Below are 20,971 nucleotides of genomic sequence, written 5' to 3' on the forward strand. Positions count from 1 at the left end.
TAGTTGCCTATGTCTTCAAACTTGATACTACCATATAGAATGGAACAGAGTCTAATCAGTCAAAACAAGATTGTGGGAGTACTACAGGACTTCAAAACAAGTTAATAGGAAATCAAAAAGAGTTACTATTTATATATCCTAATTTTTTGAATTTTTTCTTTAATTAAGACAAACATAAGAAATGACTAAATAATTTTTTTTAAAACAATAAGGGGGAGATTGAGATAAAACAGGACATAACAATGTAACAATAGAGGTCCCAGCATGACTGTTTCAACAACCTAGTACTTCACCACCATATAACCTGACTTAATAGTAGTTACCATAGTGTCTTTTTCCTTGAAATATTTGGATAAAACTTCATATACTCTAGCTTCAAATATTTTCAAATCAAGAAGCCCAGAATAAAGCCTTTCTAATTAATGAGTGAAAACTTTATAAGGCTCCAAGGCTACCTAATGGGGAATCATGATTACCACATATTTTTATATATTTGAATCATTACTTACATTAGGGAAACTATTCGGTATTCACACATGCGAGATTGATTTATTTCACTTATGAGTATGGTCTCAAGCTGTGCCCATTTATTGATAAATATCTCAATGTGATCCTTCTTTATAGCTGAGTAATACTCCATTGTATAGAAATACCACAACTTTTTTATCCATTCCTCAGTTGATGGACACTTGGGTTGTTTCCAAGATCTGGCGATTACAAATTGTGCTGCTATAAACATAGGTGCACATATATCACTGTGGTATGATGCTTTCAGTTCTTCTGGGAATATGCCTAGAAGTGGAATAGCTGGAATAAATGGGATTTCCAGTCCCAACTTTTTGAGAAATCTCCAGACAGATCTCCACAAAGGCTGTACCAGTCTACACTCCCACCAGCAGTGCAGGAGAGTTCCTTTTTCCCCACAGCCTCTCCAGCATTTGTTGTCGGTTTTCTTGATCCTGGCCATTCTTTCAGGAGTGAGATGGTATCTCAGTGTGGTTTTAATTTGCATTTCTCTAATGACCAATGATGATGAGCATTTTTTCATGTATTTATTTGCCATTTGCATTTCTTCATCTGAGAATTGCGTATTCATCTCAGATGCCCATTTTTGGATTGGATCTTTGAATTTTGGAGGTCTGAGTTTCTTTAATTCTTTATATGTTTTAGACAAGAGGCCCTTGTCTGAGAGAGAGTTCACTAAAATCTTTTCCCAGTTTGTGGGTTTTCTTTTCACTATGCTGGAGATTTCTTTTGACATGCAGAAACTTTTTAATAAGAAGTGGTCCCAGTTATTGATTCTGGGAAGTATTTCCCGTGCGGTTTGAGTCCTGTTCATGAATTCTTTACCTACTCCTATGTCTCCAAGGTTTCTACCTAATTTGTCTTCCAATAGATTTAGTGTTTCTGTTTTAATATTCTGATCTTTGACCCATTTAGATTTTAATTTAGTACATGGTGATAGACATGGGTCTAGCTTTAGTTTTCGGCAAATGGAGAGCCAGTTTTTCCAGCACCATTTATTAAAGAGACTGTCGTTCTTCCAGTGAACCTGCTTGGCTCCTTTATCAAAGATAAGGTGGTTGAGTGTGTTCGTAGTTGTGGTTGTATCTTCTAATCTATTCCACTGATCTTCGGCTCTGTTTTGATTCCAATACCATGTTGATTTTACTACTGTTGCTTTGTAGTATAACTTCAAGTCAGGGATTGTGATGCCTCCTGCTTTGTCTTTGCTGCTTAGAATTGCCTTTGCGATTCTAGGTCTCTTCTGGTTCCAGATGAAATTTAGGAGTGATTTCTCTAGATCTATAAGGTATGTTGATGGAATTTCTATTGGGATTGCATTGAATCTGTATAACAGTTTTGGGAGAATGGCCATTTTCACAATGTTTGTTCTTCCTATCCATGAGCAAGGGATGTCTTTCCATTTTCTGAGATCATCTTCAATTTCCTTTTTCAGTGTATTATAATTTTCACTGTATAAGTCTTTCACTTCTTTCGTAAGAGTAATTCCTAAATATTTCATTTTTTTGCTTGCTAATGTGAATAGTCCAGTTTCTCTTATTTCCCTCTCTGTAATTTTGTTGTTTGTGTATAGGAATGCTATTGATTTCTGAGTATTGATTTTGTATCCAGCCACATTACTGAATTTATTTATTGTATCTAAGAGTATTTCAATGGAGTTTAGGGGGTCTTCTATGTAGAGTATCATGTCATCTGCAAACAATGATAATTTAACTTCTTCTTTTCCTATCTTTACCCCTTTTATTTCTCTTTCTTGCCTAATTGCTCTGGCTAGTACTTCCAGTACTATATTAAATAGGAGTGGTGATAAAGGACATCCTTGTCTTGTGCCCGATTTTAAAGTAAAGGCTTTCAATTTTTGGCCATTTAGTATGATGCTGGCTGTTGGTTTGTCATAAATGGCCTTTATTATATTGAGGTAAAGACCATCTATTCCAATTTTCTGTAAAGTTCTTATCATGAATAAGTGTTGGACCTTATCGAAGGCTTTTTCTGCATCTATAGAAATGATCATGTGATTCTTATTTTTGGCTTTATTGATATGGTGGATTACATTTATTGATTTGCGTATGTTGAACCATCCTTGCATTCCTGGGATGAATCCCACTTGGTCATGGTGTATAATCTTCTTGATGATTTGCTGGATCCTATTTGCCAATATTTTATTGAGGATTTTTGCATCTGTGTTCATTAGGGAGATCGGTCTATAGTTCTCTTTTATAGTTGGGTCTTTCTCAGGTTTTGGTACTAGAGTAATATTTGCTTCCAGGAATGACTTAGGAAGGATTGCTTCCCTTTCAATTTCATTGAATAGTTTGAGGAGTGTCGTCATTAGGTCTTCTTTATATTTCTTGTAGAATTCTGCAGTGAATCCATCTGGGCCTGGGCTCTTCTTGGTGGGTAAGGCCTTAATTGCATTTTCAAGTTCATTAGCAGAGATTGGGTTATTCAACAGTTTTATATCCTCTTGATCTAGCTTTGGTACTTCATATGCTTCTAAGAATCTGTCTATTTCTTGTGTGTTATCAAACTTTTGAGAGTAGAGGTTTTCGAAATAGGTGTTGATGATCCTCTGTATTTCTATTGGGTCTGTAGTGATTTCTCCTTTTTCATTTCTTATTGCATGAATTTGAGCTTTTTCTTCCCTTTTTTAAATAAGGTTGGCTAGGGGCTTATCGATTTTTATTTATTCTTTCAAAGAACCAACTCTTTGATTCGTTGATTCTTTGGATTGTTTTCTTAGTCTCTATTGCATTGATTTCTGCTCTGATTTTTATAATTTCCTCTCTTCTTTTGGCTTTGGGCTTGACTTGCTCTTCTTTTTCTAGCTGTTTGAGGTGTAGCATCAAGTTATTTATTTGTATTCGTTCTGTTTTCCTGATGTGGGAACTCAGTGCAATAAATTTTCCTCTCAGAACGGCTTTCATTGCATCCCACAGATTCCGGTAAGTTGTATCTGCATTTTCATTTTCTTTTAGGTATTGTTTAATTTCTTCTTTAATTTCTTCTGTGACCCACTGATTACTCAAGAGTGTGTTATTTAGTTTCCATGTGTTTGTGGAATTTTTGCAGTATCTTTTGTCATTAATTTCTAATTTCAGAGCGCTATGATCCGATAATATGCAAAGGATGATTTCAACTTTTTTGCATTTGCTTAAATATGTTCTGTGAGCTAATATATGGTCTATTTTAGAAAATGATCCATGTACTGCTGAGAAGAATGTGTATTCTGATGTTGTTGGGTGGAACATTCTGTATATGTCTATCAGACCCATTTGTTCACAGGTGTGATTCAGTTCTGTTATTTCTTTGCTCATTTTCTGTCTGGTTGATCTGTCCCTTGGTGTCAGTGGTGTATTAAGGTCTCCTGTTACAATTGTGTTACTGATAATTTGAGTTTTCATTTCTGTTAATAATTGTTTTATATAACTGGGTGCTCTGGAGTTTGGTGCGTATATATTTAAGATGGTTATCTCTTCCTCTTGGAGTTTTCCCCTTACGAGTATGTAGTGACCTTCTTTGTCCTTTATGGTCATTGTTGGTTTAAAGTTCACGTTGTCTGCAAACAGAATGGCTACTCCTGCCTTTTTTTGGATTCCTGCTGCATGCAGAATTGTTTTCCATCCTTTGACTTTCAGTCTGTGAGTATCCTTCTGGGTTAGATGGGTTTCCTGTAAACAGCATATGGTTGAATTTTGTTTCTTGATCCATTCTGCTTGTCTGTTTCTTTTGATTGGTGCATTGAGACCATTTACATTAATGGTTATTACTGTTAAATGCTGGTTAATTGTAGGAATGTTATCTCTCTGCTGTTGCATCTTTATCTTTCTGTTCTGTTTAATTATTTGCTTTGCTTAGTGGTTTTTTCCTTTGTGTATCTAAACTGTCTTTCAATATTTTTTGCAGGGTTGGTGAGGTGTTCATGAAGTTCTTCAGCTGTTCTTTGTCATGGAAGTATCGTATTGCACCATCTATTTTGAATGATAGTTTTGCAGGATATATCAGTCTCGGTTGGAAATCATTTTGCTTTAGGATCTGGAATACTTCACTCCATGCTCTTCTTGACTTTATCATTTGTGCTGAGAAGTCTGCTGTGATTCTGATAGGTTTTCCTTTATAAGTGATCTGTCTTTTCTCTCTGACAGCTTTTAATAATCTATTCTTGTGTTGGATTTCTGGGATGGTGATTATTATATGTCTGGGTGTAGTTTTATTTTGGTTATGACTGTTTGGAGTTCTATATGCTTCACTGATCCTGATGTCACTTTCTGATCTCATGCTTGGGAAATTTTCAGCTATTACTTCTCTAAATATCCTCCTGGCATCCTTCATGTTGTCTCCCTCTCTTTCATTAATCCCTATCATTCTTATGTTATTCTTCTTTGCATCGTCTTGCAGTTGTTGAATTGTTGTTTCCTGATTCCTTGTTATTTTCAAAAGATCTTTCCTTTCCTGTTCACTAGCTGCAATCCTGTCTTCAAGGTCTGAAATTCTATCTTCACTTTCATTAAGGCGGTTTTTACAACTTTCAGTGGAGTTTTTTATTTCCTGTATATCTCTGTGCATCTGCATTATGTATTCTGTTTGTTTCTTATATTGCTCGTCTAGGGATTCTATCTTTTTGTTTAGTTCCTCCAATTTTTTATCTGTGTTTTCTTTAGATATATTTAGAATCTCTTTCATTTCTTTTATCATTTCTTCTTTTATCTGGGAGATTATTTCGAGTTTGAATTTCTTTAAAGCTTCCTGGAGTTGCTTGTCAATTTCAGTGGCTATTATGTCCGATATATGAGGTGGATGGGATATATTTTCTTCTATATACATCGCTCCTAGGGTTTCTTGAGATGGGCTGGAGGTTTGAGGTTGTAATTTGGTCTTTCGTTTTGTCATTTTCCTATATTTCTGTGTTTCAAGTGTTATTTGAAAGCTTCCTCAGGATCTGTTGAAAATCCCCTTCTATGTTTGGAGCTACTGAGACTCTGGCACCGCGCTACCCCAAGTCATTGGGCCTACAGAACCAGTGTCTCTCCTCTGCCTGCTCAGAACTCCGCAGTTCCAGACAAGCTGGGCCTCAGGGACACTGTTCGCCCACCTGCCCCTTGGAAGCTCCACAGTTCTTCAATCGCAGCCGGGTTAGGGTACTCACCACAGGCCGCAGTGCTTCAGGAACCTGTGGACCCTCCCTGGTTGCAGAGATATCCACAGTCCTCCAGACACGCAGAGAGGCCGGTGAGGGCACCCCAGATCTGCCCAGCTCCTCCTCTGCAGACCTATGGCCAGGCGCGGCAGCTAAACAGGCTGGGCTAGGCTGACAGTGTGGGCCCGCCCACCTATCGGGAGCTCAGCAGGTCCCCAAGTGAAGGCGGAATGGGGAGGCTGATGTGGAAGCCTCAAACCCACCTCTCCCCTTCACTGCACCTGGAAGTCTGGGGGAACTCCAGCAGTCTGGGCGGAGATATCCAGAGTCCTCCAGACACGCAGAGAGGCCGGTGAGGGCACCCCAGATCTCCACAGTTGCTACATTTGGTCCCAACTTTTATCTGGTATCTGAGGTGTCAGCATATGAGGTGACTTGCAGTGCGACACAGGGCTGTCTCCTGGTGTCTGTTGAGTGACAATCTTTGGCTCAGGTGAGTGACTCATTGTGTAAGGGACTCAGAAGTGTGGAGCTGCATGAGGACATGTGAACAGTGTCACATTGCCACTTAGCAGAGCCAGAGGTGTTTGTGTGTCGCGTCGCCGAGTTCCTTTACAGATGGAACTGAGCTAGCCGCAGCCTTTTCTGCCCAGGCAGGACTGAGGGGCTGGGCCGGCCAGGGGCAGAGCTCTGCATCTCTTGTGGCCTTGCTTGCCAGAGGCTGTGGTAATACATTCAGGACCTCAGCAGGTGGGGCGGAGCTGAGGACTCCCTGTAACTTTGCTGGAATGGTAAACACAGCTTGTCTGGCCATTCTTCGTGCAGTTTGCTGCTTTGTTAGTTTTTATAATATGCATTGTGCCACTGAGCATTTTCTCTGTAAAACCTAATGATTAAAGATGGTTGTGGAGGCCCCTATTCTGATTTACTTCTATCCAGTTTGGGGTTGATTAAATACCTCAGCTTTCACTGTCAATATGAAAACCCATCTAGCCAGAAATCTGTGAGTGTTAAATTTTGTTCATGTCTGGAATAGACTCACATTGCTTACATGATTTTCATTTCAAATGTTTCTCATATGTTTGTATCTTTACAGGTTGTGTTTGGCCTTCATTTTTCTCTAAGAAAGTTTATTTTTTTGCCTCTTCATACTTCTCTTCCCTGTTGGTATTTTCTCTCTACGCCTAGTAGGTGTTAGCCTAATTCTGCTGAGGGCAAGTTAGGGAAAGGGAAGCAGGAGGATGGCAGTTTCAGGAGTCGTCTGGGTGGCTCCCGCAGCTGTCTTCACACCTTGCGAACTGTGAGCTCCTGGAGAATTGGCACAGACTGTGTCTTACCCATGGGCTGCAGGAAGCAGCATCGGTAAATATTTGTGGCATGCGAAAGCACAGGAAGTGTTTGGTTTGGGAGTGTTGGCGGCGCAGACTTCATTATATTTGGATTCTGGTGGTTCAAGACGTTCAGCAAATCCAGTCCTGTGCAGAGCAAGCACTGCTGTCACCCCATGGCCTTCCCCGCTGCATCCTCCTCTTGGAGCCTGCTATCCTGTGAGGCCTCTGTGGTACGTTTGACTGTTTGCAGACGTGTGGCAGTGGGGTATGTTGGGGCAGAAGGCCCAATTGCTTTCCTTACCATCTTCCTCAGGGTCACGCCATGCTGCACACAAGAGACAAGAGCACGACTTGTTTGTTTAGTAACAGATGATTTTCTCCAGCTCACCTGAATGTAGAAACAGAAGTTTTACTTTCCTGACCTGGCATCACCCCAGGCTGGCACCATGAGGGCATAAAACACTGTTCCCTCTCTATGCTGGCCAAGTACCATACATTGGGCATCCTGTTCCCAGCCCCAGCAAAGCCATGAAGCCATGGGTGGGCTTCCTCACCGATGAACCCAGCACCCTTTGGTTTCTCCAGATAGTGGTTCTTCAGCTTGTTGCGTGGGATCCCTTGGGAAATTTCAGTATGCTCTGTGTGTCTTGTGCAAGGCTCAGTTGTTATTTTGCGGTTGTTGGGGAGGAGTCGGGATTAGGTTTCCTCCATGTGGCTGGTATGCTCCAGAATGGGTAAAATAGGTGCCGGGCATTGTGGATGCTCATGGTTTGTGCAGGGGCAGTCACAGCCTCAGAAATTAATTTGAAAGAGCCTTGAAAATGACCAAGTAAGATACCAGTTTAGTTGATTGCTTTCTGTAACATGTACCTTATTGGATTCTAATTCTTTAAAACTTCATCTTTTTTTTTTTTTTTTTTTTTGGTGTTTAAGTTAGAATGTCTCATTTTTTCCTTTGGCAGATAAATTGCCTTTCATTGAAACCTTTTTTTCTGGTAAAGTTTAAAGATTATGTCTTTGGTCTCAGGGCTAGCGCTAAGTGAGGTGCAGTAGTAAAGGTTGGGAAGTTTTTTTAGCTGATGGGAAGAAATAGATTTCCTGATGTTCTAAAGCATGAGCTATTAATAAGTTGGCAATAAAATATGTACACTTTCTGCATTAGATGACAAAGTACATTTTGGTTGATTTCTTTAGTTAAAATGTATTTCTTTTTTTTTCCAAATCCATTTTATTTCAAGAGAAAAAAAAAACAAAATTTCAAAACATACCAATCAGGGGGCAGCATACACGGTGCACTGTCATCCCCAAATCATTCACCCAGAGCATAAGACATCTGCATACAATGTCCTCTTTTACCTCAATCCCACCCTTTTTAAAAATTAATCTATTTTTTTCTTACATTTTTTTTTCAATTAAGGGAAAACTAAATTAAAAAATAGCAGGATATATTATAGTAACTTAAAAAAATTTTTATTTAAGGAGAAAAAAACAGAAAAAGAGTACAAGTTATACAGAATTTCAGAAAAAATAAACAGTCAGAAATCACTAGTTAATTACATATTGTCATCTTAGAAATAGTTGTTGAAGTTACAAAATTAAAGCATATAGAGGGGACTTTCAAACACTGAGACTGCAAACAGTTTTGTTCAATGATCCAACAAAACTCAGTAATATGGTTATCTATCTTATACACTTAAATATACATGTAGTTGGGGGCTGGGGATTTAGCTCAGCGACATAAGCGCCTGCCTTGCAAGCAGGCAGTCGTGAGTTTGATCCCTGGTACTGATCAAAACAAAACAAAACAAAATATATATATACATGCAGTTATATCCTTTAGAGCACTTTCTTTTCCTTTCTTTTGTACAATGACAGTTACACATTTTGGGTTTTACTACTCCCACAGTTCTTATTACTTTTTTTGAAGAGAATAAAACCAACTGTGACGTTAGAAAACAGAGTCTTTCAAATCAAAAGGATGGACATAATACATACTGTAAAAACAAAATACAAAGTGGTCTACATTGGTTACCATAATGCCTCTTGCTATCTTAAAAAGAATTGCCTATATCATCAGTTATAATAAAATTGAACAAAACAGTAAAGAACAAAACCTTAAATATTGGAGACATTACAGGACTTCAAAAGAAGATAATAGTCAACCAGAATGGGCGTCATAATGAATCTTATTGTCTTCAGTTGTTGCCTATATCCTCGAACTTGGTAATATCAAGCAAGACAGAATAGAGGAAAATCAGTCAAAACAAGATGGTGAGAGCAATACAGGGTTTCAAATCAAGTTAACAGGAAATCAAAGTGGGTTACTATAATATATCCTGCTATTTTTTATTTATTTTTCCCTTAATTAAAAGGATAAAAATGAAAAAGTAGATAATTAAAAGGAGATTAAGATAAAAAAGAGGGCATAACAACAATACAGCGCAGGTCAAAACATAGCCATTTAAGCAACATAGTGTTTCACCACAAGATAATCTCGACATAAAAGTAGTTCCCATAGTGTCTCTTCCCTTAAAATCTTTGGGTATAATTTCGTATACTGTAGCATCAAACATATCATGACAATGTAAAACCGTTCAAGAGAATGACAGTATTACAGGGTATTTAGAATCAACTAACAGAAAATGAACAATGGTTTCTGTATAATCTCCTTGTCTATAAAAGTTTTTGTTTATATTATCACATATAATAAAATCCAATAAGATACATAAGGTTAAAATTAAAAAATAACAGGATATATTATAGTAACTTTTTTGTTTTCCTATTAACCTGATATGATCCCCAATATTGCTCTCCCCATCTTGTTCTGTCAGATTTTACTATATTCTGTTTTGTTTGATAGTATCAAGTTTGAGGGTATAGGCAACCACTTTGAAGGCAATAAGATTCACTAAGATGCCCATTATGGTTTGACTATTACCTTCTTTTGAAATCCTGTAAGGTCTCCAGTGTAGGTTTTATTGGTCTTGTTCTGTACTGTTTTGATCAATTCTAATTATACCTGACGATATAGGCAACTGTTTGAAAAAATAGCAAGAGGCACAATGGTAACCATTTTAGATCACCTGATATTCTATTTTTACATCATGTACTATGCCCATCGTTTTGTTCTAACTGACTGTTTGTTTAGCCACGTTAGGTTTTATTCTCTCCAAAAAAATAATAAGAATTGTGGGAGAAAAAAACCCAAAAATTGTAATTGTTATTAAAAAGATAGGAAAGGAAGGTGGTCTAAGGGATATAACTGATGTATGTTTGAGTGTGTAGGATGGAAATCCATATTACTGAACTTTTGTTGGATCATTGATCGGCACTGTATGAATGTTCACTTTACATGCTTTAATTTTATAATTTGGACAACTATTTCAAAGATGACAATATGTAACCTACTAACTAGTGATATCTTACTGTATTTTTTCCTTGAAATTCTGTATTATTTATACCCTTTTACTGCTTTTTAAAAAATTTTATTTCCTTTCTTTTTTTCTCTTTAAATAAAAATGTTAAAAAAAGATATCTGCATTCAATTGTCTGAACAAGCACAAATCTTTCTTTTCAACGAACTCAGAGAAATCAGCAGTATAACTACTTTAACTACTTTTTATATACATGTTTATACATATATAATACATATACCTGTATTGTTTCTTTCAGCTTCTTACATTACTGAGATAAAAAAATGTTGATTTATCTCACTTATGAGTGTGCATCCATTTACCTATAAAAGTCTCCAGTTTGCCATTCTTTATGGTGGAGTAGTATTCCATTGTATAAAAATACATTTTTAAAAATTCATTCCGCAGTGGGCATTTAGGTTGTTTTCAAGATTTAGCTATTACAAATTGTGCTGCTATAAACATGGATGCATGTGTATCACTGTGGTATGATGCTTTTTAATTTTCTTGGGAAGATACCTAGAAGGGGGATAGCTTGTTTGAACAAGACCTCTAGACCTAGTGTGTTGAGGAATCTGCACACTCATTTCCTCAGTGGTTGTACACAGTCTCCACTCCACCAACAGTGAAGAAAGGTTTCTTTTTCCTGACAACTCCTCCAGCATTTGTTATTGGTTGATTTCTTTGATAACAGCCATTCTTTCATGGATAAGGTGGAATTTAATTTGTATCTCTTGAATGCAACATTTTTTCACATACTTATTTGCTGTTTGTATTTCTTCACCTGAGAAGTGTATATTCATCTGAGATGCTCATTTTTTGGTTTTTAAATCTGGGAGGATTGATTTTTTGAGTTCTTTGTAAGTTCTCTATAGTAATCCTTTGTCTGGTGCAGCTGGCAAACATTTTTTCCAACATTGTGGGTTATCTCTTCACTGTTGGTGGTTTCTCTTTTGCAAAAGCTTTTCAATAGGGTGAGATCCCAGTTGTTGGTTTGTTTTGATAGTTCCTGTGCAATCTGGGTTTTGTTCTTTGCCTACACCAATGTCTCCAAGAGTTTTACCTACTCTATCTTCCAGCAGATTTAATGTTTCTTTTATAATATTAAGATCTTTGATCTATTATGATTTTAGCTTAGTACATGGTGAAAGATATGGGTCAAGTTTTAATTTTTGGTGTGCGTAGAGCCAGTTTTTCCAGCACCATTTATGAAAGAAGCTATCTTCCAGTGAATGTGTTTGACACCTTTGTCAAAGATAAGGTGGCTTAGTGTGTCTGGAGTTGTTTGTGAATCTTTTAATCTGTTCCATCGATCTTAGGGTCGGTCTGTTTGTTTTGCCAGTATCATGCTATTTTTATCACAGTTTGTTAGTATAATTTTCAAGTCAAGGATTGTGATGCCTCCTGTCTTGTCTTTGTTGCCCAAGATTGCCTTTGCTGTTCTAAGGACTCTTTAAGTTCCAGATGAATTTTAGGATTGTTTTCTCTAATTCTGTGAGATATGCTATAGGAATTTTTTTTTTGTCTTTTTCCTTTTTATCGGTACCAGGGATCGAACTCATGACTGCCTGCTTGCAAGGCAGACGCTTATGCCACTGAGCTAAATCCCCAGCCCCTGCTATAGGAATTTTGATTGGGGTTGCATTGAATTTGTATAACAGTTTTGGAAGTATGGCCATTTTCACTGTATTGGTTCTTCCTACCCAAGAGAATGGGATATCTTTTAGTGCTGATTAATATCCTCTTGTTTTGAAGTCCCATCAAGCTTTTGTTCTTCTGTCTTCATCGGTTTTAACGTGTTGTATCTTGTTGGATTTTATTATATGTGATAATATAAATAAAAACTTTTATAGACAAGGAGATTATACAGAAACCATTGTTCATTTTCTGTTAGTTGATTCTAAATACCCTGTAATACTGTCATTCTCTTGAACGGTTTTACATTGTCTTGATATGTTTGATGCTACAGTAATACGAAGTTATACCCAAAGATTTTAAGGGAAGAGACACTATGGGAACTACTATTATGTCGAGATTATCTTGTGGTGAAACACTATGTTGCTTAAATGGCTATGTTTTGACCTGCGTTGTTTTGTTGTTATGCCCTCTATCTCAATCTCCTTTTTATTATCCACCTTTTCATTTTTATCCTTTTAATTAAGGGAAAAATAAATAAAAAATAGCAGGATATATTATAATAACCCACTTTGATTTCCTGTTAACTTGATTTGAAACCCTGTATTGCTCTCACCATCTTGTTTTGACTGATTTTCCTTTATTCTGTCTTGCTTGATAGTACTAAGTTTGAAAGTATAGGCAACAACTATGAAGACAGTAAAATTCATTGTGACGCCCATTCTGGTTGACTATTATCTTCTTTTGAAGTCCTCTAATGTCTCCAATGTTTTGGTTTTATTGGTCTTATTCTTTACTGTTTTGTTCAATTTTATTATAACTGATGATATTGGCAATTCTTTTTAAGATAGAGGCATTATGGTAACCATTGTTGATCATCTTGTATTTTGTTTTTACATTATGTATTATGTCCATCCTTTTGATTTGACTGACTTTGTCCTGGTATGTCACATTTGGTTTTACTTTCTTCAAAAAAAAAAATAAGAACTTGGGAGTAATAAAACCCAAAATGTGTAATTGTCATTGTACAAAAGAAAGGAAAAGAAAGTTCTCTAAAAGATATAACTTCATGCATATTTAAGTGTATAAGATAGATAACCATATTACTGAGTTTTGTTGGATCATTGAACAAAACTGTTTGCAGTCTCACTGTTTGAAAGTCCCCTCTATATGCTTTAATTTTGTAACTTCAACAACTATTTCTAAGATGACAATATGTAATTAACGAATGATTTCCTACTGTTTATTTCTTCTGAAATTCTGTATAACTTGTACCCTTTTTCTGTTTTTTTTCTTTTTTCTCCTTAAATAAAATAAAAAAAAAAGAGAGAGAGAATGGGATATCTCTTCATTTTCTAATATCTTATTCAATGTGCTTTTTCAGAGCACTGTAGTTTTTAATGTAGAGGTTTTTTTATACCCTTTGTTAGATTGATTCCTAGATACTTCATTTTTTTGTGTGTGTGAAAAGTGTTGTTTCCCTAATTTCTCTTTCAGTGAGTTTGTTTTGTGTACAGGAAGACTATGATTTTTGAGTGTTGACTTTGTAACCAGCTATGTTACTGAATTTGCTTATTAAATATAGTAGTCTTTTGATGGAGTTTTTGGGGTCATCTACGTAGAGTTTCGTATCATCTGCAAATAACGATAGTTGAACTTCTTTCTTTTCTATCTTTACTCTTTTTCTTTCTCTTGTCTAATTGCTTCTGCTAAAGTTTCCAGGACCGTGTTGAATAAGATTTGAGACAGTGGACATCCTTGTCTTGTTCCTCATTTTAGAGAGCAACAAGCTTTCATTTTTATCCATTTAGTATGGCTTTTAGCAAATTGAAATAAAGACCATCTGTTCCAATTTTCTGTGTTTTTTTTTCTTTTATCATTAATAGGTGCTGAACTTTGTCAAAAGCTTTTCTGTATCTTTTGAGGTGATCCTATGATTTTTGTCCTTGGCTCTGTTAATATAGTATATTACATTTATGGATTTATATATGTTGAACCATCCCTGCATCCCTGGGATTAATCCCACTTGATCATGATGTACAATCTTCTTGACAATTTGCTGCAGTCTGTTTGCCAGTATCTTATTGAGGATTTTTGCATCAATGTTCATTAGAGAAATTGGCCTGTAATTCTTTTAGTTGGGTACTTCTCTGGTTTTGGTATCAGAGAATTAATGCTTGCTTCTAGGAATGTATTCAGAAGTATTGCTTCCTTTTCAATTTCATTAAAGAGTTTGAGAAGTAATGGTGTTAGGGTTAAATTTCTTGTAGAATTCAGTAGTGAATTCTTGTAGAATTCAGTAGTGAATCAGTCAGGGCCTGGCCTTTTCTTTGTTGATAGGTTTTTAATTATATCTTTGATTTGTTTTATTAATACTGGATTATTTAAGATTTTTATATCTTGATTCAGCTTTGGTAATTCATATGTATCTAGGAATCTGTCTATTTCTTCTGTATTTTCCATCTTATTAGAATATATGTTTTCAAAGTAGGTATAGATGATTTTCTGGATTTCTGCAGGGTCTGTTGTGATTTCACCCTTTTCATTCCTATTTGCATGGATTTGAGTCTTTTCTTTTTTGGATAAGATTGGTTAAGAGTTTGTCAGTTTTATTTAATCTTTCAAATAACCAACTCTTTGATTCATTGGATCTTTGCTTTTTAGTCTCCAGTGTGTTAATTTCTGCTCTGATCTTTATAATTTCCTTCCTTGTATGAGGTTTTGACTTAGTCTTTTTTTTGGTAGAAGTTTAGTATTTATATGTGCTTGCACTGTTTTCCTGATGTAGGTATTTAATACTATAAATTTTCCTCTTAAGATTGCTTTCATTATGTTCCACAAGTTCTGATATGATGTATTATTATCATTCAACTGTAAAAACTGTTTAAGTTCTTATTTAATTTCAGCTGTGACCCATTGAAGGGTGCAATTAATTTCTATGTGTTTATGAGGTTCTTATGGTTTTCTTTGGCATGTGTTATAGATTAAAAACTGGCGGTCAACTTAACACCAGCGGAATTAAATCACCATGATGCTGAGCATAGGTGTTCCACCTGAGGAAAGTTGCCAGCAAAAATAGAGACATGGAGAAGAAGAGAGGCATTGAGGCAATGAGGCATTGTGGGTTTCACTAAGTGTTGATGTTTCAGCTGTTGGTTCTCCTGGAGGAGCTCTTTCCTTACATTGAGTATTGCTTCCTGGCTCTGGAGGGGAGGAGGTATGCCACTTAATCTCCAGGACAAACTTGTGCTGACTTCCTGGCATCACTTGACTGTGCTTGTTGTTGGAGGAGCTCGGGACCTCTGTGTTGCTGAGGATGACTGTGGTGCTTTTCAGGACAGCTTTGGTCTTTGTTTTGAGCATGACTTCTTGCCTCCAGCACAGAACCTATCAACCTATCAGCACAGCTCCTTCAACTCCTTCAACTCCTTCAACTCGCTTCCTTTCTAGCTTCCACTGCTGACCTTTGGGCCTTCCCAGCACAGATTGGTAAAAGAGACTGGTGTGGGTCCTTCTTTTGGGCTCTAGACCTCCAGTCGGACTTGTGGGAGGCACTGTCATGCGTTCTGGGTCTTCATGTGGACTCATGGAAGACATTGCTGTGGGATTCAATTGGTTGAATTGGTTGAATATTTTATGTCTTTGGTGTTGTGGATAGATTTCTTACAGTTTCTTATGTTAACTCTTGGGTGAACGTCATAACATAATATTATAAATTCCATGTCCTGATTTTAATTGTTCTCTGCATAGCCCCTGACTGCAACAGCATGGATTTCCAAGCTTATTACACTATGGTCTGATAGTATGCATGGGATAGTTTCAATTCCTTTGCATTTACTTAAGCATGTATTATGAGTCTGTATTGTGCATTTTGGAGAATATCCCATGTGCAGCTGAGAGGAATGTGTATTCTGATGTTGTAGGGAGGAACACTCTAGAGATATCTACTAAGTCCATTTGTTCAAAAGTTTGATTTAGTTCTAATATCTCATTATTGATTTTTTTTGTCTAGTTGATCTATCTTTTTGTGACAGTGGGGTATTGAGGTCTCCCAAAACAGTTGTGTTAGGGCTTGATTTTTCATGTCCATTAGTAATTGTTTTATATAGTTGGGTGCACTAGTATTGGTTGCATATATATTTGTGATTGTTATCTCTTTCTCTTGGATTGTTCCCTTTACAAGGATGTTGTGATTTTATCTCTCTAAATCAGTCTTGGCTTGAAGTTCACTTTGTCTGCAAATAGAATAGCTACCCCTGCTTTTTTCTGGATTCTGATTGCATGGAATATTGTTTTCCATCCTTTGAATTTCAGTCTGTGAATTTCTTTTTGAGTTAAATGTATTTTTGTATGTGGCATATTGTTGGACCTTGCGTCGTGATCGTTCTACCAGTCTGTGTCTTTTGACTGGTGAATTAAGACAGTTAACATTGATGGTTATAACCGAAGGGTATTGACTTCTCCTTGTCATGTTGTTTTCCTGATGCTGGCTCTCCCCCTTGCTCTTATTTGTTTGCCTTCCCTGGTGTATTCCTTCTGTTGGGGTTCATAGAGGTATAGTCCTTTTTATCTCTTCCTAGAATGTCCTTCAGAACATTTTGGAGTGCTGGTTTGGCGGTCGTAAATTTCCTCAGATGTTCTTTGTCATGAAAGTATCTTATTTCTCCCTCAATTTTGAAAGAGTTTTGTGGGTACATCAATCTGTGTTGAAAGTTGTTTTCTTTTAGAACTTGGAGTACTTCACTCCAAGCTCTCTTTGACTTGAGAGTTTGTGTTGAGAAGTCAGCTGTGATTCTGATGGGCTTTCCATTATAAGTGATTTGTTTCTTTGCTCAACAGCTTTTAAGATTCTACTCTTGTGTTCCCAGTTTCTGGAATCTTGACTATGATATGCTTTGCTGTAGTTTTTTTTTTTTTTTTTGGATCATGGCTAATTGAAGTGCTGTATGCCTTCCTTACTTGTATGTTAAATTCTTTTTCTTTACCAAGAAAATTTTCTGCCTTGATGTCTGCAAACATTTTTTTTAAAATGTCATTTGTGGTATTTCCTACTTGTTCACTGACTTCAATTAATCCTGTTATATCCTTCTTTGTTTCATCTAGCAGCTGTTGGATTGATTTCTCATGGTCCCTTGCTATTTTTGAGAAATCTTTCTTTTCCTGGTTACTAACTGCCTATCTTCAATGTCTGAGATCCTGTCCTCACATTGTCCTAATTTTCTTTAAATACTTTCAATGGAGTTTTTATTCTCCTGGATATCTGCTTGAATCTGCTTTATGGATTTCATTTCTTTCCTATGCTGAGCTTTTCTTAAACTCAACTATTTTTGTCTGTGTCTGCTCTAATGTTATTAAGCATAGTGTGTATTTTGGTAATCTCTGTAGTTATCTGAGAGATTATTTCTGATTTTGTTTTTTCCAGAGCCTCATTCAGTTGCTTTGTTTTTACTACTTTAGGGATGCCCCGTGGCAGATTTTCATACTGTCCTACCTCATTGTCCCCTGGATTTGCCTTTGGTGAACTGGATGCCTGGAGTTGTATTTTGTTTAGCTGTCTTTTCATTTCTGTTCTCTCTCTCTTTTTTTTTTTTGTCTTTCTCCTTTTTATCGGTATCGGGGATCGAACTCACGACTGCCTGCTTGCAAGGCAGGTGCTTATGCCGCTGAGCTAAATCCCCAGCCCCTCTTTTTCTCTTTTAATTCCTGGCATGATGTTTGTAAGTTACCTATGATGGGTTGCTTTTTTGATAGTATTTAGGACCGTTAGGTGATGACTACGTCTCTGAGGTATCTTCTAGGTGTAGCTGGTTTTGGGTTTTGGATTTGTTAGAAGATCTTACCGCTTCAGTTTGTTGGGGATGAAGTTGTTGCTTGTTTGGCCTAGTCTCGGGTTCTGTGGCACTGTGGCACTGTATTTTCTGTGACCCTTAGTTAATCTCAGTCATGGAATACCAGGACCAACCATGTCAGTTTTGGCTATAGTGGTACCAGTAGCATCAACACAGCCTAGAAAACAACAGACTGAGCTCACCCTTAATTTGCCACTTTTAACTGTATGGACTAGACTTGTGATTATATCACAAAATGTAAAATCAGAAAGTTACATGCAGTATATAAGACCTTCATGTGTCAATTTTGGCCTTGGGATTAAATTTTCAAATGCATTAAGGAGAGAATAGAGAAGTGGGAGGAAGAGATTACAAGTAAAGTTGGAGGATGAAGACTGAAGGAAAAAAGAGATGGAAGAGATAAAAGCAAGAACAGAACAGAACCACACCCACAAAGAAGTTAGGAACTTCCCGTTCACTCATATAAAATAGTGAAGGAGAAAGAGGGAAAAAACATGAAAAGAAAAACAAAACGATCTACTTTCAGGATTTTCTCAGATTTCACTAATAGACAGCCTGTGAAGACAGAGTCCGGAATCATGCTGATCTCTCCCAACAAGCCAGCAGTAGCTTTTTCGCAGGTTAGTGGGTAATCTCAGCAGGCCTGTCCTGAGACCAGACACATTGTGTTCACTGCTGTCTGAGCAATTACTGAGAGTCTGAGCCTAGCTAGGCTCTGCTAGATGGAGCTGGCAGCAGTTCTGGGTTCTGAGCTCAGCTGGCCCATCTCCAAGAGCTCCCGGCCAATTGTTGTCTCCCATGGGAGAGAGCCAGCCAGTGGGGTCCTCCATGTCCACTGCTGCATCTCTCTACAGAGGTTTCTGGGGTTGCCAGCATCACTCTCACCATGACTGTGTGTCTGCAGGTTCAAACCGTTCCTCTCATGCTGAGTTCTGTCTCAAGCAGAAGGTGTTACCAGCTGCCACCTTTTTCGTGGTGGAAGTGTTTCTTTTCATTCTTTCTGTGAGCTTTAGTTTGCCCTTCAGATTTTTCCTGGATTCAGTGGACCCACATTCCTCCTCCTTGTTTTCCTTATGATGCTATATTCCAGCGTCTGGATGGCTGCTCTCAAAGAGGCTGTTTTCTGTGCTGTTTACTGCTCCACCATCTTGGTCTTCTCTCTGTTTGTTTTCAAATGTATTTCTTTGTATAACATGTTAAGTATTTGTAGTTGATAGTAATTGTATATATGTATAGGGTACGTTAGTTATGGTGTGAAACTTTAGTACATGCATGTAGTGTACAGTGATCAAATTTATCATATCCTGGCTCCCTGAATATTTGCCACTTCAGTGTTGAGAACCTGTGAACTCGTCTCTTGAAGTTTTTTTTTTATAAAATATGTAGTAAGTTGTTACAAAGTACAGCAACCCTATTGGTGACCCTTTTTTATTGTTTTGTGTTGTCTTTTTTAGAGTTAAGATTTCAACTAAATATTCAGTTTTTTTACTGGTCTTTCCTCATAGTCTTTCAGCTCTGGAGATGAAGTAAGGAACATTAAGCCCGGGGGTGTCTGGCAACGGTTTAACCTCTATCGCTGTACAAAATTGGAGAGATATTGTCATATGCTTGTTTTTCTAAAAGATGAATATAACCCTACATTGGGCAAGGTTAGAGTGTAAATGAATTCAATTTGAAAAGTGTATGTTGTATGTGTTTTTATATAGTAAAGCTTCAGTCATAGAAGGTTGAAGGTAGAATGCAAGTTGGCTTGTTGAGGCTCTGAGTGTGCAGTGTTGCTCAGTTTACACGGAGGAAAGCTTGGTGTGCATAGCCCATGCTGGTTCATAACCACACAGCTGCCTGCTGTGGGGTGTGTGTGTGTGCATAAAATGAATTTTTTCTGCACCCTTCTTACATTTGTATTAACTGTCTAGTTGTGAATTTATTGTTCTTGTACCTGTTATTTTCTTTCTAAAATTGAATTGTAATTCCTGCTCTGAAAAATTTTTTAAGTGCAAATGCTTTTCTAGACTGGTATAGTGAGGAAGATTTCCATTAGTTGAAAGGTAGAGATCATTGCAATGTATCTACTGTGTGTGCTGTTATTTTATTTTATTTTTTATTTTTTTGTGCTGTTATTTTAAAAATTCCACAAGTCTTGATGATTTTGCCACAGTTTTCTTATTTAGCTGACCCAAGAAGTCACTGCATGTTTTCATATTTAGCCAGGCTATGATGACCTTAATCCAGATTGGAGGCTGTCTATTGAGAAGAGAAAAAAAATAAAAGGTGAGTTGTAAGAAATACAATCATTAAAACCTTAAGGGACTTCTCTTATAATGAGGTGTCCTTTAGATGATATAAAAAGTCTCCCAGATACTTTTGCTTTACTTTAGAAGAAGAACTTATAGTTCACAGGGCCAGAACTAGGAATAGAGCCAGGGTTCTGATTTTAGAGCTTTCCCAAGGCTGAGGCAGATCCCATGGGGCCAGCTCTGAGGTAGCACGTGGAGGTTAGAATTTAGAGCATGTGCCCAAGGGAGCTAGCTGCAAGAGAATCATCACAGGGGACCTGGTGAAGTTTTCTCTGGGTGGGAGGAGGTTAGAGTTAGGCTGGTAGGACAGGTTAAAAAGTTTATCTTCATTTGTGAAATGCTGTGCTTTCAAAATGCACTCATTTTATTGTTTTGTTGTCTTTTTGAGAGAGGGTTTCACTATGCAGTCCTGGCCTTGAATTCACTTTGTAGCTCATGCTGGCCTTGAACTTGCAGCAATCCTCCTGCCTCAGCCTCCTGAGTGCTCAGATTATAGGTGTGTCCCACCATGTTCAGAAGTCATTTAATCTTTATAAATAGGAAGAATAAAGATTTACATTTAAATAAATTGTCATTTAATTAGTTATAACCAATAAATAAAAACTTCAGGCTTACAAAGGGTTATTTTGAGTATTTTAATTTTTTTTTTTTGTCTTTTTGAGATGGTCTTGCTATGTAGTTCAGGCTGGCCTTGGGCTCACTTTGTAGCTCAGGCTGGTCTTGCACTTGCAACGATCCTCCTGCCTCGGCCTCCTGAGTGCTGGGATTACAGGCCTAGCTTTAA

At 37.2% G+C, this 20,971-nt stretch overlaps 1 protein-coding gene and 1 pseudogene across 4 annotated transcripts in view; one reads left to right on the forward strand and one right to left on the reverse strand.

Annotated features, from left to right (window-relative positions):
- The window catches only part of LOC101789106 (NBAS subunit of NRZ tethering complex-like), a 112,117-nt pseudogene that overhangs the window by 83,628 nt on the left and 7,518 nt on the right, over positions 1-20,971 (forward strand).
- The window catches only part of LOC111758603 (ADP-dependent glucokinase-like), a 43,069-nt gene that overhangs the window by 12,503 nt on the left and 9,595 nt on the right, over positions 1-20,971 (reverse strand). For 2 of the 4 annotated variants that reach the window (XR_010045634.1, XM_063243480.1), the window contains one exon: positions 18,075-20,134. The exons of 1 other annotated variant lie outside the window; for it this stretch is intronic. Coding sequence is in view for 2 of the 3 variants with exons in the window: in XM_063243480.1 (XP_063099550.1) it covers positions 20,008-20,134 (127 nt within the window). In the remaining variant the exon portion in view is untranslated. Of the gene's footprint in view, positions 1-18,074; positions 20,135-20,971 lie in introns of those variants that run through there. One more of the 4 variants, XM_023567708.2, reaches the window with a different exon arrangement.

Source organism: Cavia porcellus, unplaced genomic scaffold (genome assembly GCF_034190915.1).
Source record: "Cavia porcellus strain 051 isolate PalLab524CR breed Dunkin Hartley unplaced genomic scaffold, mCavPor4.1 scaffold_38, whole genome shotgun sequence".
Taxonomy (NCBI): Eukaryota; Metazoa; Chordata; class Mammalia; order Rodentia; family Caviidae; genus Cavia; species Cavia porcellus.